This window comes from Hyaena hyaena, unplaced genomic scaffold (assembly GCF_003009895.1).
Source record: "Hyaena hyaena isolate Hyena2069 unplaced genomic scaffold, ASM300989v1 scaffold_795, whole genome shotgun sequence".
Classification (NCBI taxonomy): domain Eukaryota; kingdom Metazoa; phylum Chordata; class Mammalia; order Carnivora; family Hyaenidae; genus Hyaena; species Hyaena hyaena.
In genome coordinates this window covers 839,731-861,572 of record NW_024081425.1, presented here as the reverse complement: position 1 = coordinate 861,572, position 21,842 = coordinate 839,731, and the positions used below count along the sequence as shown (strand labels likewise).

The window sequence follows — 21,842 nt, the reverse complement described above, 5'->3', positions numbered from 1 at the left end:
ATTCAGCCGATGGAGAATAGTTGTATGACAAGTAAATAAGTCTTGCTGGGAAGATGTTGCTTAAGTGATAAAATGGTTCAGCCAACAAGTGAACCAAAAAATTAAATATTAACCAAGGAAGGTAACCATTTCTAAAGTCCTACCTAACAAAGACCTTAGCTATATATAGGATTGAAGATCTCTCAGTTAAGTCCAGAAGCAAAGGACAATTTCTTGGAGCTTCCAAAAGTTTAAAACCATGAAGAATCTATTACTGCTACTACTGTGTGCTTTTATTATTAAGTCACAAGCTTTGGTTGACTATGATGAGGTGACTATTTAAAATTTATTATATTATTCCTAGTATTATTAATATAAAATATAACAATATAATCATATGTGAATATTTATCTTAATGAAATTAGCATTGATTTTAGTTATGAAATTGAAGTGGGACCCATTTTATTTAAAGAATGTTACATACTGTTGCTCATATAAAAACAAAGTAATAATTTTTGTTTTCTTGTTTATCTATATTTTTTCAGGGAGACGAAGATAGAGCTGGGGTAAGATTGTTTTTCTCACTTGTTATCCTGAATACTGTGATTTTCATTTAGTTCTAGCAGTATGTTATTACAATTATGAGGACAAATTTTGCAGACTATGAAAAAATGAAAAAGCAGTATTTTAAAAGGTAAGAGCTGTGGTAGCTTACTCTTTGGAGATGGAAAGTAATGTATAGCTCCTGAAACTACTGGCGACTTCTGAATGAAAATTAGATATCTAAAGGCAGAATAGATCAAGTGCACTGATAGAAAATGAAATAATTGTTTTTTTCAAATATACAAAGCTGAATCATAAGTAGTCTTTATTGTTATTACTAATAGTTATGAAACACGTAGCTCAGTATAATTTATTCATTCATAGAACAGTTTTTCCTCAATTACTAACTCTGCTATTTTATTTCTCTTGGTTCGAAAGTAACAAAAATGCAGAAATGCATTTAGTGAGATAACTACTTAAAGAATTTTAATTTTATTCTCAAATAAATCATGGTCAAATTTCTTGTGTACCACATAGTATGTCACACTAGAAATAAGAGTGTACAATAATACTTAAAGGAAGGGATTCATTTGGAACATTTGTTGAATTTGAACCTAAATTGTTTTAATTATCAAACTATACAGAAAAATAGGTAGTTGTCTGGTTAATTGCATTAGCTAAGAAGAATGTAAAGAATGTATAAGAGTAAGCTTTTGTAAATAACCTGACTAAGGACTTTTACATTTCTACTCACCAGCTAATCCTTACAGAGATAGTTTACCAGTTTAAGCTCCAAAGTGGATTTTCTAGTTTTAGTTATTTCACTGAGTGATCTTCATGAACCTCAATATCAATATAATTTCTTTAAATATTTTTAATTCCTTTTCTCTAGTAAAGCTAAACCATCAATGCTATCTCTCCAATGGCACTCTGAAATAGAAAGAAATATTTTTCTTCTGTTATAATATGATTTGTAACAAACAGTTGAATCACATTTCATAATATTCCTGGCAGAACACACCAGCTCTGGGACCTACCTCATGAAATATGTATATTTTCCCTAAATCCTCACATATTATTATTTATTGCAATCACACATACTCTGATACAATGATGATTATGCAGGGGGATTTGGAGCCAACCTGTCTGGGTTTAAAGCCTAGCACACTCTCACTTAATGTTAAATATTATTGTAACTTAATGAATAAATGACAGCAAAATTTGAAATAGAGTCATTGCATGATTTCAAGGCTCACCAAATAGCTGGAGAGCTTAGTCTTTTCTTCAAATGTATTCATTTGTTAATTTGTAATTAAGCCCCCCAAAGTGTAACCGCTAACAAAGGCCACACGACAATTTAGTTAATCCAAGCAAACGCTTTTATATTGCGGTGCATATTTTCCACCTCATTATGTTGTAAGGTAATAGTCTTTAAGTTAGTAAATAATTTTAGCCACATGCCTTGAGAATTGTTTTAAATATGAGAAAATTATGTTGTTTGATAAAGAAATTGTATAGGAATTTCATGAGAATGGCTTAAGAAATAATTTTGTCTATATAAGATAAGATTAAGATTGGAAATAATGTAGGAGAAGCCATTTAAACTCTAGTATCCACTGTGTGTTTGCAATAGAAGTAATGAGTACTTGCTATGTGTTAGGAACTCTTTGAAGGGTGTCAGATGCAACGTCATTTAACCCTTACAATCATCTTGGACAGCAGATACTATTATTATCCCTATTTTACAGATAAGAAAACCAGAGCACAGAAAAAATAACTTGCCCAAGATTGGATAGCTAGTAAGTGGTAGGGTTAAGATTTGAACCCAAGCAGTCAGGCTCCAGAGGACCTTATTCCTCTTCAGACATGTTAGCCTCAAAGATCGTCTATTATGAATAAATCCCAAGTAAATTTCACTTTTTGAAAAATCTGTGTTGCCTCTTAAATATTGTTATATAAGAGTTAGGCAAATTAATCATCTAATTCATAAAAATTGAAAGTATGAAAATTATTAACAATGATTACAGGAATTTAGTAATCCAAATGGCTTGAGAAAATTCATCCTGACAGTGAAGATTTCTTACTATTTTATGTATTCCAATGTATGGGTTTCAGGAATCTGAGGTCATCACTCTTCATTATCTGACACAGCTTTACCTTCAGGCCTCTTTTTAAAAATTCCCTCAGGTATAATAACTCTTCGCGCAGTTTTTCTATCATTCCTGAAGAGACCTAAGCAGCCTATTGATTTACTAAGCCACTAACCAGCTGATGGACCTTAAAGAAACCATTAATTACATGATAACCTAAATTATGAAATGACCGTATTGGAATAGTTACATCTTAAATCTTTGATAACACTTTACATTTATTTCTGCCTGGTTCCCCAAAGGGTGTGGTGGGTGTCCGTGGTCATCGACCCCTCAGCAAGAAGGAAGAGGCTCCCAGCCTGAGACCTGTCCCACCTCCCATTACCGGAGGTGGCTATCGGGCCCGACCAGCCAAAGCAGCGGCCAGCCAAAAGAAAATAGAAAGAAAAGCCCCTGATGCTGGGGGCTGTCTTCATGCTGACCCAGACCTGGTGAGTGCATCGATGTTTCTTGTCACGATAGGTCTCCCATGCAGAGAAAGCCTATGTTCATCATGGTTTCTTAATGTTGCCTTGACCCCCATTATTATTATTTTATTTTGGAAGTAACTACAAAACTTACTGGGCCTTGGGATAAGGGTCCCTTTCTAGTCTCCTTTAGTTTGGACCTGAGATTGCAAATGAGGATACGTGGGTGTTGTTTTTAGTTTTGTATTTTGCCCACCTTATTTGTTCAGGTGGTAACATTTTCACAGCCCTACTTACTTATTCTGTGGTAAGCACTAATTTTAATCTTCAAAGGACTATGATGATGGCTCTAGAATTTCTGGACTTACATAACAGAAAATCAAATTGCAACAGATATCATTGAGTTTCCACTGTGTGGTATTTTCACAAATACCTGTAATCTGACTCCTCTATCTAATGCCTGCTGTTTTCTTTGTTTGCAGGGAGTGTTGTGTCCTACAGGATGTCAGCTGCAAGATACTTTGGTAAAACAGGAAAGACCAATCAGAAAAAGTGTAGAGGAGTTAAATAATAATTTAGAGTCTGTGTCCCAGTCCTCTTCTAATACCTTTCAGTATATAACTCTGCTAAAAGACATGTGGAAAAAAAGGCAGAAACAAATAAAAGGTAGGCATCCTGTGTTTTATGTTTGATTCTGCTCTAAAATTGGAATTTGTTTGACTGCCATGGAACTGCATGAATCTGAGAAGATGAACATTTGTAGGTTAACTTAAGTAGCATTCTACTGCTTTCAGTATGAGCCCAAACACCCTAGGGTTCTCACGTAGGCCCCTTTACTTGCCACTTGTCATATAAGTAGGATTCAGCACTTATTCTCAGCTAGAATCATTTCCTGTGAAAAAAAATCACTCTGAGTCCTGATTTTTATTCTGGAAGAAATTTGTGAATCAGAAGGCTATACTCTGGGCATAATTTAGCACTTATAGATTTAATACTTCAGGTTTTGAATATATGAGGGTGATCTATGGCATACTCAGTTGTATTGCCGGTAAGGCTACCAAATCTTTGAATATTGATTGAGTGTTTGAGATCTGAACCTTGAGTGCTCTTGGCCGGGTGGTAGGAATAAGCTACTGCGTAATCCTGGCATAGGCATGTCAGTGAGTAGCTTATCTAAATTTGGACATTTTTCAAAGGTATCATGACATTCCTCTTGTAAATTTCAAGGCTCTAGTATACTTCTATGAGATGGATAAGTAAATCAAGTGTATCCAATCCATACGATGTTGAAGTTGTGAGATGGAAGGTCTAATACTGCTTTCTCCTCTTTTCCTCACCAAGGAAATAAAGAACCTACTGTATTTATTATTAGGCATAATCTTTAGCTTACACCTAAGGTAAATTACTAGTATAGCAGCTAGACTTTATATTAATTTGTATATGTCATGGGCCAAATATTTTCCCTTAAGTACAACTGCATTTCATGATTTCCTGACAGTAGCTCTTCATCTATTATTTATTCTCAGAAAATCAAAATTACAACTGTATGGATGAATATGCCTAGCTTTTTCATCAGAAGAAAATGCTAATTATTCCTACGTAATTTCATTTTTTAGATAATGAAAATGCAATAAATGAGTACTCCTCAGAGCTGGAAAAGCAACGACTATATATAGATGAGACTGTGAACAGCAATATCCCAATTAACCTTCGAGTGCTCCGTTCAATTCTGGAAAACTTGAGAAGCAAAATACAAAAGTTAGAAACGGATGTCTCAGCTCAGATAGAATACTGCCGCACCCCGTGCACAGTCAGTTGCAATATTCCTGTGGTATCTGGCAAAGGTAACTAGTTAATAAACATATTTCTAGAGGGTTCCAGAAGAACAAACATTCTATAAGATAACTTTAAAAAGCTTAGTGGTTCTTCCCCAGCAAATCCTAATGACATTAGGGCACATCATGAGGATCTCCCTACCATGCTGTGTTCTGACTTAGCCTAATGCAGTCACCAATTTTTGATGAAGAGGACATAGTGTAATGATGGTGGTAGCTCCACTTGACTAATGGACATGCTTGCTTGGATAGATGGAAGAAAGATAGGTGGATGTGGTTGTTTCTCCATACCAATGCGTTCTGGAAGGTTCTGGATATCCTAGGACATGAAAGGTGGAGAAGGACTTTTATCACTCCCTAGAACATTTTTTCACTCCCTAGAACTCAAAACTGATGTTTCAAGGGTGACTGAGTTTCTATAACTTCTTTTCAAGTGTCTGAAATAAAGCATTCCTCAGTAACTTATGTAATCAGTTGTCTTATACAATTGATGACCAAAGATCAAGAAATTATGTTGTAGTTCCCTGAATACAGTATGTTATTTTATGTTTGCAGAATGTGAGGAAATCATCAGGAATGGAGGTGAAACATCTGAAATGTATCTCATTCAGCCTCACAATTCGATCAAGCCATACAGAGTATATTGTGACATGACCACAGAGAACGGAGGTAAGTACTTGGTGGTAGTCGACCTATTATGCTGTAATTATTTTGATGCCATAGAATGCCAAGAAATATGTTTGCACATATAGGAGGATTAGGAGGAACTTAACTGAGGAACAAGGGGGAGAAGAAGGGGGGAAATGGTGGGGGAAAGGGAAAGAGGCAAACCATGAGAGACTTTTGAATGCTGACAAAAACTGAGGACTGATGGATGGGNTGGATGGGGGGGAGGAGGGATGGGCATGGAGGAGGGCACTTGTGGGGATGAGCACTGGGTGTTATGTGGAAACTAATTTGACAATAAACTATTTGTAAAAAAAAAAAAAAAAGAATGCCAAGAAATAAACCCTATCTTTGACATAACTAACAATGATCCATTTGATTTGGAATTTATACTGATATTTTAAAGGTTATAAAATATCTGTGATTCACAATTTGGAATAAGATAAAGCACTTGTAGTCTCCAAAGATTTCAATTTTCCATTCATATTTATTGCCTTATTGTACACATTTTGAAGCACTAAACATAGCTGGACATAAATAGATGAGAAATTTAGACCTTCTCCTCAAAGTGAGATTATTGTCGGTTAATATATGCTATTTTTGCTTTTTTCAACCAAAGGATGGACAGTAATTCAGAATCGTCAAGATGGTAGTGTTGACTTTGGCAGGACATGGGAACCATATAAACAAGGATTTGGAAATATTGCAACTAACGCAGATGGGAAAAAATATTGTGGTCTACCAGGTAAAACTAGGAATACCAAATAAAATCAACCTGTTTAAAAAAAAAGGGTTTTTTTTTTCCCCCGTTAAACAAACATAGCATTGGGAGTCTGTTTTTAAGAGGTTTAGGAGGTCAAAAAGAGCTTACGAAAAGAATGTGAAAGCTAAAGATAAGGGAAGAAAGGAAGTTTTTATTTTATTTTTTAAATGTTTATTTTGAAAGAGAGAGAGTGTGTGTGTGTGCGCGCACATGTGCACACATGTACATGCGCACACACACACACACATCGGGGAGGGGCAGAGCGAGGTAGAGAGAATCCCAAGCAGGCTCCATGGTGTCAGCTCACAGCCTGCCTGACCTGGGTCTCAGTCTCACCAACCGTGAGATCACGACCTGAGTCTAATCAAGAATCCGGCACTTAACCAACTGAGTCACCCAAGCACCCCGAAAGACAGCTTTTCATTTCCAACCGTTTTATTTTTGTTGAGACTTTACTTCATTCTTCCTTTAGGTGAGTATTGGCTTGGAAATGATAAAATTAGCCAGCTTACCAACCTGGGACCCACAGAACTTTTGATTGAAATGGAGGACTGGAAAGGAGACAAGGTGAAGGCACTCTATGGAGGATTCACTGTACAGAGCGAGGCCAACAAATACCAGCTCTCAGTGAGCAAATATAAGGGAACAGCTGGCAATGCCCTCATAGAAGGTGCTTCTCAACTGGTGGGAGAGAACCAGACCATGACCATTCACAACGGCATGTACTTCAGCACATACGACAGGGACAATGATGGCTGGTATGTATTGTGTTTTTCCCTCCTGCTTTAAAAGCCACTATGATGTTGTTGTTAGAATAATTAATGACAGCTCGTGTTATTAATATCTATCATTTCTTGGGGGCTTGCTGTGTGTTAGCCACTGTACTAGACTCTTTATATACCATTCTAAAACATTTCCACTAGCAGGTTGCCATTATTATTCTCACTTTACTGATGAAGTTTAGAGAGGCTAAGTAACTTACCCAAAGTTATACAACTATGAAATATGAAACTGGAACTAGAGCATGTTCTCTTCTGAGTAGTGAGTGTTTAGATACATTCCTGTATCTATATATTCTAATCTGTATATTGAACCTCCATTTTGTTTTCCAGGGTTCTCTAATACTAAGGGAGCTGAAAGCTGTCATGTCAGTTTAAAGAAACAAATACAGATGAACTTGTCACATAGGCCCAGTTCTTTCCCTTTCTTGTAATAGAGCAGGGAAGACATTTTGTGTATTAGTGTGACTACTTCTAGAACCAGAGCGTAACATGAAAGATCACTGAACATAGCACTCTTCTGAGGGTACTTTGCAAAGAATTAACTTAATGGCACTGTGGTTTTAATAACCCCAAACATTTTCTTGCAGGATAACTGCAGATCCCAGAAAACAGTGTTCTAAAGAGGATGGTGGCGGATGGTGGTATAATAGATGCCACGCAGCCAATCCAAATGGCAGATACTACTGGGGTGGACATTACAGCTGGGACATGGCAAAACACGGCACAGATGACGGAGTGGTATGGATGAACTGGAAGGGGTCCTGGTATTCAATGAAGAAGATGTCTATGAAGATCAGACCCTTCTTCCCACAGCAATAACCCCCCCAAACATAGATTTTTATTCTTCTATATGTAATAACGTTTTTGTATATTATGTCATTGGAATATTCTTTCACACATTATATCCCTCTAAAGCTATCAAAAGGTTGTGAGTGTGACTTTTGGGGTAAAAGTATTTAGGCTAAATGACATTAAAAATAGCACATGAGTTATTTTTGTATCCTTCATTTGTATTTCTCACCGAGAAGTAACTGAAATGGCCATTGTGGACACTGTTCATAATTTCAATTGCAGTTGATTGTGAGGAGTTTCAAATTAGGAAGAGGACTTTTCTATCCTTGTTGTAGAAAAACTGTTAGGCAAACTAAAAACTTATGTCCAAAAGCCCACTTTAATACTATTTATTTATATAAGATCTGTCACCAAAAAAAACTTTCGAGAAGACTTATTAATTAAAGTAATCATTGTTGCAAATAAATCAAAGTATTCTTATTTTGTAATCTACATGATCAATGAGTTAGGCTTTGAACTTGGAAGAAAAGAGATGTTAAGTAGCTAGTAAACTGGCGCTGAACATAGGAAGATTCAAAATCTCACTCTGCTCCATGGGAAAACCACTAGCCTGCCACTTAGCTAGACTTCGGGATCAATGATCCCAAGAGGACAATGAGGGTCCGGACTTCACCATTTATTTTTTGGGAGGCAGAGTGGGGTAGGAAGCAGTGGTTGCCTATTGCCCCTGGAAATTACACCTACTGACCTCAATTGGATCTTTGGTTTTTTACATGGTAACACCAGAACTAAAGTAGAAGTGGGTTTTCTGTTCTTTGTATTTCTCCCCAAGATATGAGTCTGTCAACTCAATATTGCCTTTAGTCTCTGCCTTTAGTCTCTGTTCTCCCATCATTTCACTGCCCTGGGCAACCCTATGCCCCTAGACTCTCCTTCCCTAATGTAGCGTCATTGCCACTGATTTTCACAGAAACTTATTGTCCCATAGCTCAGCTCTTAACCTTCGCATCTAAGCAGAGGTTATTAACTTTTATCATAGAAATACTGTCCCATTCCTGATTCCTCATCAAATCCAATTTCAACTTTTACCTGGCTTCTTTGCCATAAGTTGTCTCACCCCTACCTATACTCTATCTGTTACTCTGCCATCACATATTGTACCCTAAAAATAGAAAATTCTGATGAAGTTACCTCCCTGCTTCATGTCAGCTTTGTGTTATCCAAATGTTAAAATCCAATTCTTTGATTTGGAGTGAAAATAGTTTGCTACTTGGTCCCAGCAACTTCTCCTGCCCCCTTCACTACACATCTACGTTCTTGTCATGGTGAATTTTCCAGAATTCCAAAGGTCAGCAGGCCCTTTTATATGATGTTTCCATTGCTAATAGCATAGTTCTCCCAACACTGACTGACAAATTACTGTTTGGTTTTTAAACCTCACTTTAACTGCAATTTCTGTTTTACATACCTTTCTCTCTTACTAATCATGAGCTCTTATTCATCTTTGATCCCAGAATCACTAGCCTGTCAGAAAGCATGATTTTCATAAATTCATAAACCTTGGATGACTAAATCCACTGATTATCAAGATCTTGGATAGCTCTCCCCCAACTTTTTCGTATAGAACCCATTTCCCAATAAAGTCACACCCAGAAACTTCACCTGCAAAATATTTGGAAGTAGAACTTTTAAAAAATTGTAATGTTTATTTTTGTTTTGAGAGAGAAACAAAGAGCAAGCTGGGAAGGAGCAGAGAAAAAGGGAGACAGAATATCAAGCAGGCTCCATGCTGACCGCCAAGAGCCTGATGCGGAGCTTGAACTCTCAAACCATGAGGCCATGGCCTGAGCCGCAATCAAGAGGCAGATGTTTAACCAACCGAGCTACCCAGGTGCCCAAAAGTAGAACTTTTGCAGCAAGACTGAGTATAGCAAAAGTCCATTGAATAAAGGATGGGGAGATGGAAAGAGCCCAATCCAAGGGCTGTATCCCTCAGACCTTTGCTAAACCCCTTACGATCTTGCAGAAGATCTAATGAATCCCTAGAGTTTAAAGTAAAGCCACGGATTAAAAGAAAAACATTAAAGTAGACAATCTGATGGTCAATTCTGGGGAAATGTGCAAACAGCTGAAACACAGAGACCATTCCTGGATGATGTATAATACTTATTTAGAAAGAAATAAGCTTTCTTAAGTTATCATTCAGTAAGATATGCTGCATAACTGATTTTGCCCATTCAAACATCACAATTTTGAATGTCGTACAAAGGTAGTATCCACAAGTTAGAATATACAATACAGTTTCAAAAAAGATTAACTCATGACTTTTATGAAGCTAATTAAAAATCTAGTTGGAAATTATTAATCCCACGCCATGGCATGAGAATTATAATATATTTTTTATATATTTAAGACTGAAATTATGAAAAAAAACCTAAAAAGAATATGTGTACTTGGACATCAATTTCCAGTTCCTCTGCATTTAGGAACAAAGAAGAAAAGCTAATCAATGTAACTGTCGAATTATCTATTACACAGAGCACAGATTTTTCCACATGGCCCAAAAAATTAAGGTAATGTGACACCGACCAGCTGCAATAGCTTAGTTGACATTGCTGTTTAACAATTACACACCAAACGTCGTGCAGGCTGACCATCTAAACCTGCACAGCTTATTTAAAGTACAGATATCCCAGTGTCAACTCAGATTTATTACATCAGAGTCTCTACATGGGAAAAGCCTGTGAGTCTGTATTTTTTAAATAAATGTCCCCAAGAGATTCAGATCCTTGGCTGGAGCTGTAGAATTACTGATACACTCTGCACTTGCATTTACCTGAGACTCCCATCTTTCTCACTGAGCCTTTTTTTCCCACCCAAATGGTGACCATGATATTTAGGACAAGTAGCCATCCTTGAAATTAATGTGATTTTATAGGTGACCAATGCCTATGTTTAAAACTTGACTTGGGTGTAAACAACACAGTCTCTAAAAGTTGGAAGCATTATTTCTACTCTGTTGTTTCTCAGCTCAAATGATTCTCAGCATTGGACTTTTAGGTTTTTTCAGTGCAGAAACAGCTTAAAAATGCTACCTACCATTTGTACACAGAGCTGAAATTGATTTCTGAATTCCTTCCCTCCCCCTGCTGGGGCATGTGACTTGATGCTCCCAGCCTGAGTTTCCACTGTTGCTCAACTCAGCACAAAGGCACGGTGTGCTGGTGCATAATTATGGCTAACCTAGCAAATGGAATAATTTGTTTATTTTAACAACACTAATTGTGGTTTTATGTAATTAAAGTAGTACACATTATTTGCAGACATTTGGGGAAATATAAAAAATGTAGAACCACTTACAATCTCAACACTAGCAGGAAAGCAGCTACTATCTTAGTTAATGTTTTTATTGTTATCCTATACATGTATTAGCACTTGAAGTTTTCACCTTGTGGCATGGGAAATGTTCCATGTTACTTAATATTCTCCAACAATGTTATTTTTCTATAATGTTTTTCTTAATGGCTATATAATATTCCATCATGTGTATGTGCTCTAATTTTTTTTTAATTTTTTTCTTAATGTTTTATTTATTTTTGAGAGAGAAAGAGAGAGAGATAGAGTGAGCAAGGGAGGGTCAGAGAGAGAGGGAGACACAGAATCTGAAATAGGCTCCAGGCTCTGAGCTAGCTGTCAGCACAGAGCCCGACGTGGGGCTTGAACCCACAAACTGTGAGATCATGACCTGAGCTGAAGTTGGACGCTTAACCGACTGAGCCACCCAGGCGCCCCAGAATGTGCTCTAATTTTTTAAGCAAGTCTCTGTCACTTAAAATTTAGATTCTTCTGACCTTTTTCTAGTAAAGATAATACTGAAATTAGCATCCTTCTACATGACCTTTTTATGCATACATATAATCTGTATTCTATATAATGCATATGATTATCTACTCTTTCTAGAATAAATTTTTAGAAGAAGACTATCTGGAGGAGATAAAGGGGTTGACATTTGAAAGGTTTTTTAAATATATATGTAATATATATTGCCAAGTAACTCTCCAGAAAAATGGTATCAGTTTACCTTTGGCAGACAGAATTACAGGTCCTTGTTTTTGTTTTTCTTCTCCCTTGCTTATGCTAAATGTTGTAATTAACACTTTGATAGTTGCTTCAATTTTCATATCTTAATTCCTAGAGCAAGTAAGAGATTTTTAAAATGTTTAATGATCATTTGTACATCTTCTTTTGACAGTTACTTTTCGTGTCTTTTCCCTAATGCTAATTTTCTTTTAGCATAAATCAACCTTTATATGAATTCTTAACCATTCTTTACATATATAGGATGGCAACCAGGAACATGATATTACCCTCTATTTATTCGAGTATTTTATTTCCTAATGGACTAGACTGAGAGAGTCATATGCTTATGCATATAGTCTTACTGGAGCCAATATTAACCACTGTACCCTTTCTCTCCTTCTCCCAACCAAGCTGTGACCAATAGGTGATATATTTTTGGTTGTTTTTTGATTGAATTATCTTTATTTCTCCAAAAACTGTTTTTTTTTTTAAGTTTCATTCTTACAGAGAAATTGCAGGGATAGTTTAATGAGTACCTCTATGTCCTTCACCTAGATACACCAATTGTTTGCTACACTGGCTTTATCTCTCGAAAGGAGATACTTTTAAGTAGTTTCGTAATAGCTTATGTAGGCTTGTAATCTTGAGGTCATAGACCTATTGTAGACAGAATCAAAGGCAGATTTAGCAAATATTTTCCAGAGTGCTATGTTGCAACCAGCACATAGCCACCATCAGCAATGAGGTGGCGAATAGGGACACCGTTGTTCAGTAACTGAACATTTCTTAGCTCAAACTTGGAAGTTTCTCTTAAACTTTTTTTTTTCCTACATGGTTTTGGAGTGTTGTTTTCACATTGTCGAAATTGAAGACATATTTTCCAGCTCTTGTATATCATTAATACGAATCTCTTTCCCAGGTGCAAATTCCTCACCATATTGCCATATTACTCCCTTCTATGATGTTTAAGTCCCTTACCATCCCCACCCCCAATTCACTAAGGATTTTTCTTCACAAATGAGATTTACTAATTACTTGAAATTCAATTAAAAAGAGTATTAGATGAATTAATAAATGCATGCATAAACAGAAAAAATACGATATCCCCAAAATGGTTTCTGTGCAAATTTCATTACCTACAAGCAACTTGCACAATATTCATGGCTACCAAATTATAAATGGTGCTACTTCTTAAGCTGCTTCAGCAAATAGTAGATGTACTATATTACTCAAGTCTAAAAATAATTTTAGTTTATGATTTTTGCATTCTGCATGAACTTTTATTAATACTCTATCATTTTCTTTTAGACTTTTCTAGGTATGATTTGAGGTTAGTGAACTTCCCTGGATGAGTCCTGTTCTGATTCACCAGCTGCATCCCTAGTCTCTACTAACTAAACTGGAAATGTATTTTGTTGATTATAAGGGGAGCCCATGACAGAGCATAATTACATCAAAAATAACACTGGGGAAATAATTAAAATTACATGGTATACATAATCCAGTTGACCCTTGAACAATGCAGGGGCTAGGAGCTCAGACTGCCACACAATAGAAAACCCAAATTTAACTTTCAACTCTCCAAAAACTTAATTACTATTAGCCTATTTCTAACCAAAAGCCTTACTGATAACATAAACAGTCAATTAGCACATATCTGGTATGCTACATGTGTTATACACTCTATTATTACAATAAAGTGAGCTGAAGAAAATATTACTAAGAAACTCCTAAGAAAAAATATATTTACAGTACTGTACTATAAAAGATCCACATATGTAAGTGGACCTGCTCAGTCCAAACCTGTGTTGTTCAAGAATCAACTGTACTCCCATGTTCATCATGTTAAACTACTATATCATCATCCTAGAACTCATAATAAATGCTATGTGGAACTTAGGTGGTTTGAGCTGTAAAAATATTCTTGTGACCTTCTTTGCCAGATGTGCTCCTTAGCATCACATTATTTAATCTTCCTAAATGACGATTTCTCACTAGAAAAACCAACTTATAAAATGATCTCACCTTAATTAGAGAAACTCTAATACTTATTGATCAAAAGTATCCTAGGGGCACCTGGGTGGCTCAGTCAGATACGTGTATGACTCTTGGTTTTGGCTCTGTTTGTGATCTCCCGGTTCGTGAATTTGAGCCCCATGTTGGGCTCTGTGCTGACAGCATGGAGCCTGCTTGGGTTCTCTATCCCCTCTATTGCTGCCCCTCCTCCCTTCTCTCTTTCTCAAAAATAAATAAACATTTAAAAAAGTATTCTATGCACGGCAAAGGAAACAACCCACAAAACTAATAGGCAACCAACGGAATGGGAAAGATGGTTGCAAACGACATATCAGATAAAGGGTTGATATCCAGAATCTATAAGGAACTCACCAAACTCCACACCCAAAAGACAAACAACCCAGTAAAGAAATGGGCAGAAGATATGAACATACACTTCTCCAAAGAGGACATCCAGGTGGCCAACAAACATATGAAACGATGCTCAGCATCCCTACTCATCAGGGAAATACAAATCAAAACCACACTGAGATACCACCTCACACCAGTCAGAGTGGCTAAAATGAGCAAATCAGAGAACACGAGATGCTGGCGAGGATGTGGAGAAACGGGCACCCTCTTACACTGTTGGTGGGAATGTAAACTGGTACAGCCCCTCTGGAAAACAGTGTGGAGGTTCCTCAAAAAATTAACAATAAAACTCCCCTATGACCCAGCAATAGCACTGCTAGGAATTTACCCAAGGGATACAGAAATGCTGAGGCATAGGAGCACATATACCCCAATGTTCATAGCAGCACTCTCCACAATAGCTAAAACCTGGAAAGAGCCTAAGTGTCCATCAACGGACGAATGGATCAAGAACATGTGGTTTATCTATACCATGGAATACTACATGGCAATGAGAAACAATGAAATCTGGCCATGTGTAGCAGCATGAATGGACGTTGAGAGTGTTATGCTGAGTGAAATAAGTCAGGCAGAGAAGGACAAATATCATATGTGTGCACGTATAGGAGGATTAGGAGGAACTTAACAGAGGACCAAGGGGGAGAGGAAGGAGGGAAATGGTGGGGGAAAGGGAAAGAGGCAAACCATGAGAGACTCTTGAATGCTGACAAAAACTGAGAACTGATGGATGTGGGGGGGAGGGGGGATGGGCATGGAGGAGGGCACTTGTGGGGATGAGCACTGGGTGTTATGTGGAAACTAATTTGACAATAAACTATTTGTAAAAAAAAACATAAATATATTCGATATTGCTATGAAAAAAAATAAAAATAAAAAGTATTCTAATAATTGCTTTTGGAGATAATACTTTATTCTGAAGGGTTTCCAGAAACTGAAAGCAAATATGTAAACAGAACACATGAATCAAAACATAAATAATCTCTTTTACTAAAAGTTAAATATAACATCAACAGATATAGAAGCATTTAGTAGATATTGTAGATATTGTAGATATTAGTAGATATTGATGCATTTAGTAGTAACTTGAAATGGGTGAACTTTAAAGTTCCATTTACACTTAGATTCCTAATTCACAAACATTTTATTGGGTCATTAGTTTGCACCAGACGTTGTGCGAAGAAATAAAATGTGATTCTTGCAATTAAGAAAAGAGCAATTAACTAAGAGGTTTTCTTCATGTACCATGACATGGTAAAGGACATCATCAAGGACAGCTATGGGCTAAACAATGAAGACCCATCTATCTAGATGCAAAATTAAAATACTTTTAATTTATTCCATTCCTTACTCATGATCAAAATCCCAAATTCAGCATTTTCCTCTCCGGCAGAAATAATTCAAAAACTATATACTTTCCTGGAAAAACTTTTAGGTTCATGTCCGTTTTACTAATTCATTTATCCATTCATTCATTCAACCAGGGGTCTGTTGAAATGTATAACCTAAATAAATTTTGCAGATTAAGAGGGCATCGAGCTGGAGGGAAAAAGCATCATGAGGAAGTAAACAGAAGTTAAGAACAGGAGAAACAAGAAAAATTTAGAGGTAAATGTAAAATAAAAGTAGTTTTTAAAAAATAATTATTTATAGGAACATCTTCTAAATTAAGAAGTTTAAAAACGAAAGAACAATCAGGTAAGAGTTAAAGAAGGGGAAAACTACAATTAATTAAACAAAAAGTAAATTTAAAATAATAGTGTGGAGGCGCTGGGTGGCTCAGTTGGTTAAGCATCTGACTCTTGGTTTCAGCTCAGTTCAGGGTCTCACAGTTCTGAGTTTGAGCCCTGCATTGGGCTCTGTGCCAACAGCACAGCCTGTCTGAGATTCTCTCTCTCTGTCTCTCTCTCTCTGCTCCTTCTCCACTCACTCTGTCTCTCAAAATAACTAAAGTTTAAAATTTTTTTTAATAAAAAATTTTTAAAAATAAAAAATAAAATAAAATTGTGGAGGCACCTGGGTGCCTCAGTCAGTTAAGTATCTGCCTCTTGATACTGTTTCAGTTTGTGATCATACAGTCAGGGGATTGAGTCCTGTGTCCAGCTTGCACTGAGCATGGAGCCTGCTTGAGATTCTCTCTCTCCCCCCTCGCTCTGCCCCTTCCTCATGTACGTGAGTGTATGTGCTCGCTCTCTCTCAAAAATAAATGAAATAAAATAAAATTGTGCTTCAAAAGTTATCTATTATTTTAGGAAAGTTTTCTAAAGAAAGTGATGTGTAAATATATCTAGGTAAATGTAAAGAAAAAGAAATTCGGAGTGATGACAATATTAATATTTGACGAGGTAGAATTCTTTTCTAAAAGGATGAAATAAGTAAAAAATACTCTAATGATAAAGAGTACAATCCATGCAGAAGATCTAACAGTCATAATCTTTCATGTACTAGATAATAAAAGAGCCAATCACACAAAGTAAAATTCCTAGAATACAAAAAGATCACACACATATACAAAACCACAGACTATGATCTTACTATATACACTCAGACAACCACATACAAAAATGTATGTTTATATAAACATATGTACATGTAGACATGTATGTATTTCAAAATATAATATAGCTATCACATAAAATAGGAAAATCTATAGAATATTTAAATAATACCATTAACAAACTTTTGGTAATTTTAGATTTTATAATCTACAAATGTAAAAGTATACATTCTTCTTTTTGCCTATGAAACATTTACAAGAATGAATCATGTACTTGTCCAGGAAGAATACCTTAAAAATTCTAAAACACTTGGAATGAAATAATTTTTAAACATTGTTTATGAAATTTTGTTTGTTATGAAAAATTGTTTATGAAATACATGGAAATTGATATTTAATAGATGATTCACTAATTCCACATGAGGTTAGGATTATAGAAAAAAAAGAAAGTTGAGTCACCCTAACCCCCTAAAAGAATAACTATTTAGAAATTAAGAAAGACCTTTGTAAAGCCCCTAGAACAAACAAAAAAAGTAAAAACTGCAAGTAAAACTTTTTTGACTTAAAAAAAAGTGGAGAGTAAGAGGATAATATTTCACCAAAAAGCTATACTTTAAAGATGAGCAAAGTGATAAAAGCACAGGAGAGAGCATATATATCAATTTGTTTTATTCAGCAAAATTGGCATTTCAATTCCACTAGCAAAGAATGCTTTCAATAACTGATCCCAGCATAACTGACTATCCATCTATTAAGAAAACAAAAGTAGGTTTTCTTCATAACATATTAAAATAAATTCTAGGTTAATTAAATATTCAAATGTAAAAGAAAAAAGCAATAAAAATATTTGGAGAAATTGTTTTAATGTTTTATTTATTTCTGAGAGAGAGAGAGAGAGACAGCGTGAGCAGGGGAGGGGCAGAGAGAGAGGGAGACACAGAATCTGAAGCAGGATCCAGGCTCTGAGCTGTTAGCACAGAGCCCGATGTGGGGCTCGAACCCACGAGCCTTGAAATCATGACTTGAGCAAAGTCAGACGCCTAACCGACTGAGCCACCCAGGTGCCCCTATTTGAAGAAACTTTTAAAACTTATCTGTATAATCCTGGAATAGGGTAGGAAGCACTACATAAATGATCTCTGGTCTAAAGGAGTTCACAGTCTAGTGGTATAATAACGCAAACAAATACATTAGGGTTAGGGATCCACTGTGTTATTTTTGAGATAGAAACAAGAACTCTCACGGCCCAGAGAAAAATTCTTGGCTCCACCTTCTAGGGTGGGCATAGGGAAGAGTTCCCAGAAGGAACACTCTGAGCTGAATCTTTAAAGGAATCTGGCATTCTGATACTAGTGAGAAATTCAATACAATCCAAATGCAGTGAATGTAGATGTTGAAGAGGGACTAATTTGTGAAAGAGCTTATATGCAAAGCTAAGAAGTCTTAACTCAACCTCAGGTAGGCTGTAAGCAAGAGAAAGACAGGATTGCTTTATTTTTTAGCAAGTAACTGTGAAGAATAAATGAGCAAAAGAATGATGGTAAAGAGAGAAAAGTTAAGAGGCAGTCAAACAGCCCAAATTAGAAAAGATTAACTCAAGAAGGCACATGGGTGGCTCAGTCAGTTAAGCATCAGATTTTTTATTTTGGCTCATGATCTCATGGTTTTGAGATTGAGCCCTGGGTATGGCCTGCTTAAGATTCTTCCCTTCTCTTCTCTTCTCTTCTCTTCTCTTCTCTTCTCTTCTCTTCTCTTCTCTTCTCTTCTCTTCTCTTCTCTTCTCTTCTCTCCTCTCCTCTCCTCTCCTCTCCTCTCCTCTCCTCTCCTCTCCTCTCCTCTCTTCTCTTTTCTTCTTTTCCCTTCCCTTCCCTTTCCTTCCCTTCCCTTCCCTTTCTCTCTCTCTCTCTCAAAAAAAATAAGACTAACTCAAGATATCATAAGATCATATCATATCGTACTCTTCTGCTCCTCCTTACTAACAGAATCCTAATTTTAAGTAGGATAGCGTTGGATGAAGTTCACAGTCAAGGTGCCTCAGCCTCTCCTGCAGCTAGGTATGTTCATGTGGCTAAGCTGTGGCTGGTGAGATATAAGTAAAAGTGCTCTATGGAATATCCAGGAAAGTTCCTTAGAGAGAAGGTACTCCATTTCCATTCTGTCTTTCCTCTGTCTTCCAGATTGTCAGAGGACATGGTGTTTGATAGACACGAGGTAAACTAGAAAGTGAAAGCCATTTGTTAGGATGATGGCTTCCTGAAGATACTAAGAGGACATCTTACTATAGACTTTTTTGCGAGCAAGAAATGTATTTCTGTCTTATTTAAGCCACATGCATCACACCTAATCCCAACTGATAAAAATAAATATTAATGTTACTGTAATGAGAAACTCCTACATTTAAGGAGTGATTATAGAAGGAATTGCCAGTTAAAAAGACTGAGAAAGGTGAGACAAATGGGAGTGATGTATATAACAAAAACCAAGAGAAAATGCAGATTGAAGAGGTAAGGTGGGGACAATGGCAGCAGATGTTTAAAAGATGTCAAGCAGAAGCAGGCTTGAATGTAGGATATTAAATTTAGAGAAGACAAAGTCCTTGCTGACTTTAGAGAGAGAAATTTCAAGAAAGTAATAACTGAGTGAAAACCAAGCTGAGCTTCCATTGTGAATGAGAGTCACAGGAGTTAAATTAATATTTAATTTTGGGAATAAGGGAAATAGAGCAACGAGTTAAAGATAAAATGGAAAAGACATGTTTGGTGTCTCTTCTCACAACAAAACTATATCTCCAATAATCGTGATTCTGTTAATATTGGCTATTGTTTACTAAATTAAAAGAGGTTGTCCAATCTTTGCCAATAAACTCAAAGCTTTCAAAATAAAAGAGAAATGAATGGCCTTTTGCATTCAGCATCACTTTCATTAGGGGACCTGACTCTGTCCATAATAGCAGGACAATCTGGAAAATAAAATACTTCCTACCCCCAACTCAAATTCTATGCAGGCATATGTGTGCATGTAAATGGGGCAGGTATAGAGGTAACATGGAACACCCATATCAGAAATAAATGAAACTTCCTTTAATTCTTTTATTTAAAATATTAATTTATATTTGGGAGAACACAAGCGGTGGAGGGGTAGTGAGAGGGAGACAGAGGATCTGAAGCCGGCTCTGTGCTGACAAGCTGACAGCAGCTAGCCCATGTGGGGCTCAAACTCACCCACCTTGAGATCATGACTTGAGCCAAAGTTGGATGCTCAACTGACTGGGCCACTCAGGTGCCCTGAAACTTCTTTTAATTCTGAAAAAATTCTTATCTCATTATTCTAATATTTGGAAATGTATTCGTATCAAGGATTTTTTTTTAATGTTTGTTTATTTTTGAAAGAGAGAGAGAGAGAAGGGCAGGAAGAGAGGGAGACACAGAACCTGAAGCAGGCTCCAGGTTTTGAGCTGTCAGCACAGATCCCAACATGTGGCTCAAATCCACAAACTTCAGGATCATGACCTGAGCTGAAGTCTGCCGCTTAACCAGCTGAGACACCCAGGTGCCCCAAGGATTTTTAGCTGCACATAAGAAAATGCAAAAGTGCTGGGGCTTCATATGTGACTCATTGGCAAGCCATTGTGTTCATCTTCAGTCTGCCCCCCAGGCTCCAGCCTCTGTCCCTAGACTGCCTGCTTGCTTGCTACCTTCTTTCTTTCCTTCTTTCTTTTCTAGGATAAAGGAAGCTGTTACACTGGTGTAGAAACCATGCAAATGAAAGCAATATACCAGGAACCCAGGGTGCTTGCAATATTTTAATAGCTTTTCAAGTGTACATGGAAACTAGTTCTCACTAGAAAGAAATTTGAGTTAAAAATTAGGGGCAGGAGGGTTACCTCAGTCAGTTAAGCAAGGTTAACCAACCAACACTTGATCTCAGCTCAGATCATGATCTCAGTTTGTGAGGTTGTGAGGATTGTGAGATGAAGCCCTGCATCAGGCTCTACACTGCCTGCTTGGGATTCTCTCTCTCTCTCTGTCTCTCTGCCCCTCCCCTGCTCAAGTTCACGTGCTCTCTCTCTCTCTCTCTCTCTCAAAATAAATAAACATTTTTAAAAATGAGGGACAGGAGCCAAGTCCACAAAGAACAAAGATGCAACATACATCAAATAAAATATTGGCCAATGTGCATATTTTGAGTCTATGAATTCAATATATGGTAATAGTATTTTTTGAATACTTGTAAGTATTTTAAGGACTTTTTAAGAGTCTCTGAGATTGTTTTTAGTTACAAATCTTTTAATATTTTCTAACATTTATTTATTTTTGAGACAGAGAGAGACAGAGCACGAGCTGTAGAGGGGCAGAGAGAGAGAGAGGGAGATACAGAATCTGAAACAGGCTCCAGGCTCTGAGCTGTCAGCACAGAGCCTGATGCGGGGTCCTAACCCATGGACAGTGAGATCATGACCTGAGTTGAAGTCGTACGCTTAACCAACTGAGCCACCCAGGCACCCCTTAAGGATTTTAAATGCATTTTTTCATGCCATGTGTTTTTGAAAGAAATCTGTTAGACTCTGGGGAAAAAGTTAAGTATGTATTATGGTCTTCATTTAAGGCTTAAAAAACAGATTTCTATTTCTATTAGGAAAGAATGCTTCTCCTGCCTTCCTGGATTTGCTTGCTAACAGAGATAATGAACAAAGTGCAGCCATTGTTTAGTTCAGTGATTTGTAATTTAAAGTATTGGTTTCAACCTATTCATCCAAAATGGATGAAATCACTTTTTTACTTTACAATGGCCCTAGAGAGTGTGGGAGAGAAGTTCTCAAAACATCACCCTTACGGGGTGCAGAGAGAAGTATCCACCTGACCCCTTCATGATGTTCTGAATGTCCCTTGGTGTGTCCTTACAGAAATGTTAACACCCACAGAGC

At 36.8% G+C, this 21,842-nt stretch overlaps 1 protein-coding gene across 1 annotated transcript; it reads left to right on the top strand.

Moving 5' to 3' along the window:
* Positions 1 to 205: 205 nt before the first annotated feature.
* FGB (fibrinogen beta chain) lies at positions 206 to 8,117 on the top strand. The gene is made up of 9 exons (XM_039219134.1): positions 206 to 310; positions 525 to 545; positions 2,915 to 3,103; positions 3,562 to 3,745; positions 4,696 to 4,923; positions 5,470 to 5,583; positions 6,200 to 6,325; positions 6,816 to 7,101; positions 7,713 to 8,117. The coding sequence occupies exons 1-9, from the start codon at positions 239 to 241 to the stop codon at positions 7,942 to 7,944; spliced, it is 1,452 nt and encodes a 483-aa protein (XP_039075065.1). The 5' UTR covers positions 206 to 238; the 3' UTR covers positions 7,945 to 8,117.
* The last annotated feature ends 13,725 nt before the right edge of the window (positions 8,118 to 21,842 follow it).

Excerpts from the sequence above, each read along its gene's own strand:
- FGB (XM_039219134.1), top strand. The coding sequence starts at position 239 with ATGAAGAATCTATTACTGCTACTACTGTGTGCTTTTATTATTAAGTCA. Across the intron at positions 311-524 it reads CTTTGGTTGACTATGATGAG|GGAGACGAAGATAGAGCTGG; the intron begins GTGACTATTTAA and ends ATATTTTTTCAG. Across the intron at positions 546-2,914 it reads GAGACGAAGATAGAGCTGGG|GGTGTGGTGGGTGTCCGTGG; the intron begins GTAAGATTGTTT and ends GGTTCCCCAAAG.